Below are 9,727 nucleotides of genomic sequence, written 5' to 3'. Positions count from 1 at the left end.
GGGATGGGTGCAGCTATGCAGGGAACGCCAGGGAGTCTCCTGGTGGTGGTGCAGTTCAGCATCCAGTATCTTAACGCAGTTTCACACGTACACACACACGTGTAACTGGTGAGCAAACTGCGGCCTGTGCCTGTGCTGTGACACTGTCCTGTGGCCCTGCGGGTGCTGGAGGACGAGGCAGCTGGGGGAGGGGAGCACTGGAATTCTCAGTATATTTCTTTACAACCTTCTGTGAATTGTTTGAAAAGAAATGTTTAGAGAGCACTACAGAAAACGCTTTAGCAGCTTCCTTAAAGCCACAGCTCTTTATCACGAACCCCCGGGCCTCACACGGTCTCGCCTCCACCTGCTCCGACTTCATGCCTCCACTGGCCGCGAAGCCCCCAAGCTGGCACTTCAGCCCCTTCCTCTTGTTCCCAACACACTTGCTTCTGCCTTTTCTCCCGTGTCTTCCCAGGTACCTCCCCTGGGCGGCTCCTCCTGGGAACCTCTACCCTGTGGGGTTTCCTCCCTGCACTAGTGTGTGAAATTACCGTGTCCCACCTTGTTGACTGTCCACCTCCCCTCCTCAGCAAGCAAGCTCCACGAACACAGGACAGGTCTGTCCACTGCTCTGTTCCCCTTTCTCCAAACTCTGCCCAGCACATAGCAAGCGCACAGGAAACACTGAAGAACTTGACAAGCTGGCCTGGAGGCTCCTGGCCTCGCTGGACAAAAGCTGGGTGCAGCACCGCGTGCGCCTCTGCCATCCCTCCGCCCCACCAGCCCCCCCAGAACCTCCACCCCGGCTCGGGGCGGGGACGCGGCAGGCGGGGACTATGGACCTTGAACTCGTCCGAGATCTCTGACATGAAGGAGGAGATCTGCTTCATGAGGCGGTCGATGCTGCCCTCGCTGCCCGTCTTGAGGAGGGTGGTGATGGCCAGCGTGGCGATGCTGCGGTTCGAGTCTGTGACCAGGTTCTCCAGGTCCAGGTTACAAGCTGTCACCGCAGATGGATGCTTCATGGCCACCTGTTTTGATTCGGGAGGAAAGACATGAGGACAGGGACGGGGTACAGCAGGTCCCCCACCGTTCCGCTGGTCCTTCGGGTGAGCTCAGGTCACTACCGGAGGACAGAGGCGGACCAGGGCTGCACCTCCCGCAGGGCGGGGGCCAGGAGACTGCCCCCGCCCCACTCCGCACTCACCTTGTTGAGGGTGCGGACGGCGGCATAACGGAGCGCAGCCTTGGGGGAGCTGCAGAAGAGCTGGAGCACTGCGGGGAGACAGATACGGGTGCTGGGCTGCCGGGAAGCCCAGGGGCCCCCACGAGGGGCAGGGACAGGGCACAGTGGCAGGGCACACATGCAAGGGCTCTGAGGCTGCGTCCAGCTGTCTCCCTGCTGGTGCCACCACCCCAACCAAGGAGACAGCCGTCCTCCCCGTGGGCATCTGGGCCTCGCACGGACCCGTGGGCACGCTTGCAACCACCCAGCGGTTCACACGCGGGGGCCTACGGTGCCGGGCAGAGGGCTGAGAACTGCCTGCCGTGTCCCCGCGAGTCCCCACACGCCTGCAAAGCAGCTCCCGTATCTCCCCATTTCACAGACACAGAGGCCAAGGCACAAAGGGGCAGAGCGACTGAAGGAACGAGGCCAGCAGCCAGGAAGTGGCAGAACCAGGACTGACATCCGGGGCTGCCTGCCCCGGGGCCCGAGCCATTGCCCTACCCAGGGTCCCGGCAGAGCACTGGCCGCCCCAGCCCGCGCCTTGGCCTCAGGAAGCTCAGGCTCCGGGTGCACTTGCTGGAGCGGCAAACATGACTGCTGTTTTCTGCGGTGTCTACGCTCCTCTCCTCATAACTTGGCTTCCATTCTCTTATACTTTTTCAGCACTTATTTATGGTTTTCTTAAACAACCCTTATTTTAAAAGCTCTCTCTGTTTGACTTTCGTTATTCTGGAACATGAGTAATATAACAAGAAAGAACAAACATTCGAACCAGGGAATGAATTCATTTAGTTCTTTTGCTTCTGTCGCCAAGGAGGAGGAGAGACTTCTCTCTGCAAATGTGAACCCCATCTCTCTGCCTGACAGGTCTGCAACCTTATTCTGGAGAACATGAGAAAAGCAGGAGGGCCAACCATTCCTCAGCCTCTGCAGCTGGAACTCTCTGGCAGAACATCATGGCTTCCATTACTAGGCCTGTCCTTCTGGGACGCTTGCCCCTTCCCTCCTGCTCCAATTCCCACTTCTCAATGCACCCGCCTTCCAGGACCGAACACTTAGCCCACCGTCACGTGCCTGCTACCCCGACATGTAGTGAGATCTCAACGCTCAGGACAGGGGCCCGCACGATCAAGGCACTGATGGCTCAGCAGCTGGCCCGACAGCAGCGGGAGCCCAGCGGATTCTGCTGCACGACCGCCCGGAGCGCAGGTGCCGCGTGCACCACGCTGCCAGCGTAACGGCACGATTGCTATCCTTCCCGCAGAGAGGACAGCTGGCTCGCCCAGGCTCGCACAGCTGCCCCGCCACAGAGCCAGGACTGCAACCCACGCTCCTGTCCAGACTCCGCCCAAGTCCCCTTTCTCCTCCCCGAGATGGCCCGGGCCCTGGCTTCACAAATGCGGGCTTCCTCCGCCGGGCCCTCCTGCCACGGCAGCCACCCGCAGGCGGCAGAGCGCCTCTGAACCTCGCCTCCGCCACCCGCCAGAGCCCAGGTGAGAGGCCCTGGCCCGGCGGGGAGCAGGTGCTTCCTGGGGACTGATGCCCTCTCTCAAGCATAGCCTGGGGCCCACCTGAGGGCATTTCCTTTCTTTCCCGTGCCCCCTGGCCCAGGGCCTAGCTCCTGGCAGGCACAGCCATGCGGGGCTTGGGTGGGGAGCGCCTGGTCACCTGACACGGCCGGGGCCAGCTCCTTGGCACTGCAGCCCGGCAGGTTGACGATGGCCGAGGCGGCTTCGTACACCACCATCTCGTGCTTGTTGCGCAAGCAGCTCTCGATGAAGTCGAACAGCGGGCTGTCGCGGCTGCGGGACAACAGGCGGCAAGAGGACGCTAGGGGTCCCGCCCGGGAGACGGGCAAGGCCTCGCGTGGCACGAGGGGGGACACGGTGCCACTACCTGCCGTCCTCCTCCTCCAGCTGCCGGCTGGCCACGCGGATCATCATGCAGTAGGCGAAGGGGGACTTGAGGCCGTGCCGCGTGAACTTGCTGATCATCTTGCTGACAGCCAGACGGTCGTTCTTCCGCACGTGGTACAGGAGCCCCAGCGCGTGGTACTAGAGACCGGGAAAGGGCAGCAGAGCGCGGGCGTGTGAGGCCGGGGCCCCTGGCCGTGGGGTTCTGGAGGTCACGGTCCCTCTGGGCTCCGGCCTCCTCGTCTCTGGGATGGGCATTGTGGTCGCTTCCTGCAGAGCCTGGGTGCGACCGTGGCCAACAAGCCACCTGGGTTGTCCGCAGTCCTCGTCCGTCCCCAATTTCAGCAAGGGCCTCGACAGGCAGCGTGAGTGCAGGTGTGGAGCGGACAACAGGTGCCACAGATGGAAGAACAGGAGGAGACCAGGTGTCTCTGACCAGATAGAGAAAGCGGGAGCCAGGCCTCGAGGGGGACACGTGTCGTAAGGTGCTGTGCAGACGTGAGCCCTCACAGCGTCAGACCTTACGTGTGACACCGTGTGACAGTACTTCGGCCCCCACTGCCCTGCCCAAGGACTCGTGGCTGCTGCTGGCAAGGCTAGGTCTGCAGAGGGAAGGCACACGGAGTTACCTCCTGTCCCCTCTGCTCTTTCCTAATTCCTTACCAGGGTGGCACTCAAGGGCCTTCTGTGTGGGAAGCTTCTCTGACCCTGGGAGGGGTTTGAGGGGCCACAGCTGGTCCTGGAGACGAGACCCAGCACAAAGGGCACAGAGGGAGGGAACAGATGCCCATACAGGGAGGCTGTAGGTAGGCAGATGGGCAGAGGCTACAGAGGCTCTCATTTGATCCTCACAGTTTTGTGAGGCAAGGACTTTCTTTCCTGTTTTACAGACAAGGAAACTGAGACTCATGCAAATAAAGGGGTTCCTGGCTGAAGTCACTGAGGAAGAGATCAGCACGTGAAAGCCCCACCAGGATGCTTCCATGCATCACTAACAAAGCCAGCTGGGCCAGGTCAGCTGTGTCGCATACCCCGAAACAACACTCTGGTTATCAAAATACTCGAGATTTCGGTACCAGCTAGTAACGTCTCCAACCCAACTCCCCCTGCAAGTGGTGCCCTGGATTCTTTCCCCAAACCCCCAAGCCTCCCCACGATGACAAAACGATTAAAGCCTGCTCCAGCCAGGGGCTGCCAGGATCTCCGTGGTAAGAGTCCATGCCGTCTGGCCAGGACAGTGCCACCAGCCTAAGTATCTTCAACATCACTGCTTTGCTCACCTGGACCATGATGTTATCACTGGATACCGCCTCCTGGGCCTCATTCACCCAGCGCTTGACCACGTCGAAGCTGCACTTGAGCAGGTGCTATGGGGCACAGGGCGCATTGAGGGGTGGGCAGGCAGGATGCTCTGCCATCACACCTCCCGGTCTGGCCACAGCTCAGCTGGCTCTGAGTCCCCTCTGTCGTCCGGGTCCTCTGAGAAGTGCACAGACTCGGGACAGCTCCCACCCTCACTCTCCCTGCCCTGGCAAACTTCCTGCCAGGCTCAAATTCCAAAAATCTGTCACCCCAAAGGATGGGTCAAGGCTGTCCAACTGGCCCCTCAATTAACCCAGAGTTCCCCGGGAGCTCTTCACTGAGAAGGGGGTGGGACTCTCAGATCTGGGGATACAAAGCTTTTCTTTTCTTTTGGAAAGCGACTTTGATGTTTCTTCAGTCTCCCAATCCAGCGCCCGCCCCCAGCCCCTGCTGAGGCTACACACCAGGGAAGACACCAGAGCAGAGCTGGAGACGCTGGGCACCTTGTCCACGATGGCCTGCTTCATGTAGCGCTCGATAGCCTTGGAACGGCCAGGAAGGAAGAAGCAGGCTCATGTCCTGCGTCCCCACACCCCTCCCAGGAGCCGGGAGACGTGCAAGAGCACATGAAGGGTGAGACCCCGCAGCGACCAAGCTGGCCAAGGGGGACTCACGTCAGTGATCTGGCAGAGGGCGCGCACGGCCGGGCCCCGGTAGCTGTCTTCCTTCCCAGTCATGTCCTTCGTCAAGCTGCAGGGACAAGGCGATGGCCTCACGCAGGGGCCGGGCCTGCCCCCCCCCGGCCCTGCCCACCCCAGGTCACCACGCCAGTCTCCTAACGGGCGTCCTCCCTGTGCTCTTAACCCTTCCCCACCAAACACCACACAGCAGCCAGAGGGTTTTTCATAAAACTGAAAACCGACCGGGTCACCCCCCTGCTCTGACTGAAACCTTCCAGAGGCTTCCTGCTGCCATCCCCATCAGCCCCTCACAGAGACGTCCCCAAACAGGCCGTGCTCTCCACCCCAGGCCCTGGCACCTGCGTCCCCTCAGCCGAGCGCACTGCCCCCCTACCTCCACCTCTGTCCTGCTACTTCTCACTCAGCCCTCAGGACTCCACTCAGACAGCTCCAGGAGGCCTTTCCTGACCCAAATTCAAGTTGGCTGTCCTCCTGATCTGCTCTCAGAGCCGTCACACTTCCCTAATGCCTGTCTGCTGGGTTACTTCTCGGTAAATTCTGGGGCTGCAGAGGCCATGCCTGTCGTGTTTGCTGCTCTATTCCCAGAGTTACACGGGGGCTGACAGACGATAAATATTGTCTAAATGAACCTACACACGAATGTATAACGTCCCCCCCGAAACTGTGGCAAGAAGCAATAAAAGAACTGAGCCCAGGGATTATATTTCAGTCCACTCTGTCCCCTGAATCCCTCAGCCTAACACTTAGTGAGCAAAGCAGTCCTTAGTGAGTGAGTGCAGCACACAGGCAGTGTGCTCCCCGTGTACATATACCCCTACGTGTATCCTCCCTGGGCTTTCTCTCGGTACTCGCTAGAGTCTTTGTGAAACTTCCGGCTGCCTCAGTTGACTGAGAGGAATCAAGGGAAGGAAGGCTCTGTGCCTAGGTTCAGGCCAGAGAATTAAAAGGGAAACCGCCCACCCTGGAGGCTGCCACTGGTGGGCAGGGTAACTGAAGGACGAGGGAGACAGGAGAGCAAAGGAGAAAAGGGCACGGGCGGGCTTCCCTGGTGGCGCAGTGGTTGAGAATCTGCCTGCCTATGCAGGGGACACGGGTTCGAGCCCTGGTCTGGGAAGATCCCACATGCCGTGGAGCAACTAGGCCCGTGAGCCACAGCTACTGAGCCTGCGCGTCTGTAGCCTGTGCTCCGCAACAAGAGAGGCCGCGATAGTGAGAGGCCCGCGCACCTTGATGAAAAGCGGCCCCCGCTTGCCGCAACTAGAGAAAGCCCTCACACAGAAACAAAGACCCAAACACAGCCAAAAATGAAAGAAATGAAAGAAAAGAAGGAAGGAAGGAAGAACTGAGTTAAAAATTAAAAAAAAAAAAAAAAAAAAAAAGGGCGCAGGCAACGCATAAGCCGAAGTCTGAGCGCCTGGTACTCGTGAGAAGATGGGCTCTGTGTCGGTGGATCATTCAGAGACCAAGACTCGCCTGCTGGTCACGATGATGACATCCTCTGCGATGCAGGACATCTCCTTGATGGTCAAGTAGCACATCCGACGGAGGGTGGGCTGCGCAAGAGATGTGAAAAGCCCTCTGACCCCTGGCACAGCATGAGGCAGCCTTGCTGACAGGAGGCCCTCCCACCACCCTGTCAGAGCTGCCCCCTCTGGAGGAGGGCTGGGGTGGGGACACTTACATCGTTGGACTGAAAGAGTTTGGTCATGGCAAAGAAGGCCTCGGTTGCTTCTGTGGTCCCTAGGTGCTCTCCCTGTTTTAATCAAGAAAGAAGTCTCAGCTTGGGACAGACGGGCCAGAATGCTCTTCCTGCCGGATCAGCCCAGGCCAGACCCTCGGACCCTGCAGAGGCTCCGTCAAGGGCGACACATCGGAGTGGGACGCTGAGGGGACCCAGAGCTGGGCCGCTGGCTACAACTACACAGGGGCTGTGCCCCTGACCCCAACACACCCCAGTACCATCTTCCCCACCCCCAAGCCTCACCCTGTTACCTGGTTTATGAGGTAGAGGATCTTGGTGAGGATGTGGGCACATTTCCGAGGATTGATGGGAGTTTCGTTAAACACGCGGGCCTAGGAAGAAGCAACCAAGGATATTACCTTCTGGCTGAGCTTATTTCCCTTCCCTGACTGCCCTCAAGCACGTCGAGGTCTGAGAAGGCCCAGCGTAAATAAATACACTTGCCCAACCTTATTTTCATAAGGAAAGAGTCTTGTTTTGCTTTTTTCTTACTTTACCTATTAACAACTCCTGAAATTTTCCCTAAATATTAGCTGAGGATGTGCTGACTTAGTGACTAACGGATAGCCAGACAACGCTTATTTTTATTTATTTATTTATTTTGCGGTACGCGGGCCTCTCAGTGTTGTGGCCTCTCCCGTTGCGGAGCACAGGCTCCGGACGCGCAGGCTCAGCGGCCATGGCTCACGGGCCCAGCCGCTCCGCGGCATGTGGGATCTTCCCGGACCAGGATACGAACCCGCGTCCCCTGCATCGGCAGGTGGACTCTCAACCACTGCGCCACCAGGGAAGCCTGGCAACGCTTATTAATTAACTAGAAGGAGAAACGAAGACAAAGAAAAAGACAGGCCTAATGAACCCTCCCCAGGAACAAAGTGCCCCCGTCTTTCCAGGAGCAGGTCTCCCCCCTGTTGTCCTTTAAACCAGCACTCTGAACGTGCCCGCACGCCGGCTAGGAACACTCGTGACGGAAGAGACGGGAGCAAATGACACTTGCCTCCTGGAGCACTGCGCTCTTCTCAAGGTGCTGGAACGGGTTGGAGCCTCCACCTACAGTCAGAGAACAGGCAGGACTGAGCACAGGCTGTGACCCTGAATTTCAGAACTCTCTCAGACGTAGCCAAGGGAAACATGTCCCAGTGCCCGACCTAGTCAAGTTCCAACTCCTCTGAGTGGCAACCAAAGCTCTACAAACTGCCAGTAGATCCAGCCATCCTCCTGCAAGGGGAGCTCCCTCCATCCCAAGCCACTGACTCACAGTCACCCAGCAGCCCTGGTACAGTCCTTGTGTGCCTCTCAGAGTGTCACGTCTTGCATTCATTTATGCAACTGGTACTTAACTGAGTTCCTACTCCGTGCAGGACCACCACTTCCAGCGACTAGGGTCTGTGCTTGGCAGATATCACACGTGTAATTAGTTACACACCTCAGTATCTGACTGACGTCTGTTTCCTCCACTACGTCGCGACCATTCTAATATTCCGGGCTCGAGCACTAAGCGTCTCACTTGTTCTACTGCAATGTCAGGGCACAGTAGAGCCTGGCATGCAGTAAGCGCTCAATATATGTTTACTGGGTAAATGCATGAGAGTCAGGGTTCTCAGCCACGGGGCACTGTGCTCCCCAGTCCAGTCAGCACCGACGCAGCCCCAGCGAATCCCCACAAGAGCATCGCGCGCGACGCCCTCCCCTAACAGATGGGGAAACTGAGGCCCAGAGAGGTGTGCGACCCGCCCAAGGTCACCCAGCGAATCGCGGTCCGAGCTTACGAGTGCGGGGCAGTGGAGCCTGCTCGGGCTCTCCAGGGCTTGCCACTGACCGGCGGCAGCCCCTCGCACAAGCCCCCGTCCCTCCCGGGGCCTCGGGTCGGGACAGAGGCCGCCGGGGAGGGCGCCGAGAGCCTGGGCATTGGTCCGGCCTCCCGCAGGCCTCGCCCCCCTCACCCGATTCCTCGTCCTTCTTGTCAAATTTCTTCAGCATGGTGGTGCCGGCGGGGGCGCGAACCAGCACCTGGCGCAGGACTGACCGACTGACTACGGTGGTCCTCCGGAGGTTCCGCACGGGCCACTTCCGGCCGGCCACGTCGCCCGGCGCTGTGCGCAGGCGCACTCCGCGCTCCGCGCATGCGCACACCCGGGACGCTTCGCCCCGTCAGGCGTAACCCCGTCCCTGCCGGGAGGGGTCGGGGCTTAATTCGGGGCCTTACGCCCTCCTCTCGGTACATTCGTTCCCGCCTAATACCTGTGGCGGGAGTTTAAATGTGCTTTCGGAGGCGAGGCCCTAGCACGCTGGCCCGAGCAGCCGCCCACCTCCGAGGTACTACCTCTTCTGGTCACCTCCTCCCGGAGGCCCGCCAGCCGCGCCTCACTTTAGCCCCTCCCCTGCCGGATTTCTCTGCCTACCTCGAACCGCCGTCTGACACACTAACTACATTCTTGCTTTACCGCTTTGACTGTCTTTTATTCCCAGCGGTGGATGATGTTGACATACAGTAGGTGCTCAGACAATTGTTGCATGAATAGGCTTCAACAGTTCAACTCTGCCCACCCCCCTCACCTCTGCTCCCGGTGCGAACTGCTTGGTACTTGGCTAACTTCCAGGGATCTGACTAGAGTCAAAGGTCGGCGCGGCAACGTCAACTTGCTCTTGAAATCTGTGGGTATTTATCGAGCACCTACTGGATGCGCCGCCTGGCGCTGGGGTAGGGAAAGGACGCGAAGGAGAGACGGACGTCGCCCAGGGTTACCTCCACGGACCTGGGAAGACACCCCGAGGCCAAGGTGAGGACTTGCGCGACACCGAGACGGAGTCCCCTGGCCCGAGGGGAGGAGTCCAGGTGAGCCGGGGCGCGGGCGGTGCC

The 9,727-nt window shown here is 59.4% G+C and overlaps 2 protein-coding genes across 2 annotated transcripts in view; one reads left to right on the top strand and one right to left on the bottom strand.

Moving 5' to 3' along the window:
* COPG1 (coat protein complex I subunit gamma 1) overlaps nucleotides 1–8,968 on the bottom strand; it is a 24,355-nt gene extending 15,387 nt beyond the window's left edge. The window contains exons 1-12 of the mRNA XM_024763340.1: nucleotides 8,811–8,968; nucleotides 7,865–7,917; nucleotides 7,119–7,199; nucleotides 6,808–6,879; nucleotides 6,600–6,679; nucleotides 5,096–5,175; nucleotides 4,890–4,996; nucleotides 4,404–4,490; nucleotides 3,107–3,264; nucleotides 2,879–3,012; nucleotides 1,190–1,257; nucleotides 825–1,013 (exon numbers count right to left, since the gene is read on the bottom strand). Coding sequence (XP_024619108.1) covers nucleotides 825–1,013; nucleotides 1,190–1,257; nucleotides 2,879–3,012; nucleotides 3,107–3,264; nucleotides 4,404–4,490; nucleotides 4,890–4,996; nucleotides 5,096–5,175; nucleotides 6,600–6,679; nucleotides 6,808–6,879; nucleotides 7,119–7,199; nucleotides 7,865–7,917; nucleotides 8,811–8,847 — 1,146 coding nt within the window. The 5' untranslated portion in view covers nucleotides 8,848–8,968. The remainder of the gene's footprint in view (nucleotides 1–824; nucleotides 1,014–1,189; nucleotides 1,258–2,878; nucleotides 3,013–3,106; nucleotides 3,265–4,403; nucleotides 4,491–4,889; nucleotides 4,997–5,095; nucleotides 5,176–6,599; nucleotides 6,680–6,807; nucleotides 6,880–7,118; nucleotides 7,200–7,864; nucleotides 7,918–8,810) is intronic.
* A 343-nt stretch (nucleotides 8,969–9,311) lies between these two features.
* CNBP (CCHC-type zinc finger nucleic acid binding protein) overlaps nucleotides 9,312–9,727 on the top strand; it is a 50,395-nt gene continuing 49,979 nt past the window's right edge. The window contains exon 1 of the mRNA XM_024763335.1: nucleotides 9,312–9,703. The gene's annotated coding sequence lies outside the window, so the exon portion shown is untranslated. The remainder of the gene's footprint in view (nucleotides 9,704–9,727) is intronic.

Source organism: Neophocaena asiaeorientalis, unplaced genomic scaffold (assembly GCF_003031525.2).
Source record: "Neophocaena asiaeorientalis asiaeorientalis breed wild unplaced genomic scaffold, Neophocaena_asiaeorientalis_V1.1 scaffold433, whole genome shotgun sequence".
NCBI lineage: Eukaryota > Metazoa > Chordata > Mammalia > Artiodactyla > Phocoenidae > Neophocaena > Neophocaena asiaeorientalis.
The sequence above is the reverse complement of the archived record's forward strand: the minus strand, read 5'-3'. Positions and strand labels throughout refer to the sequence as shown.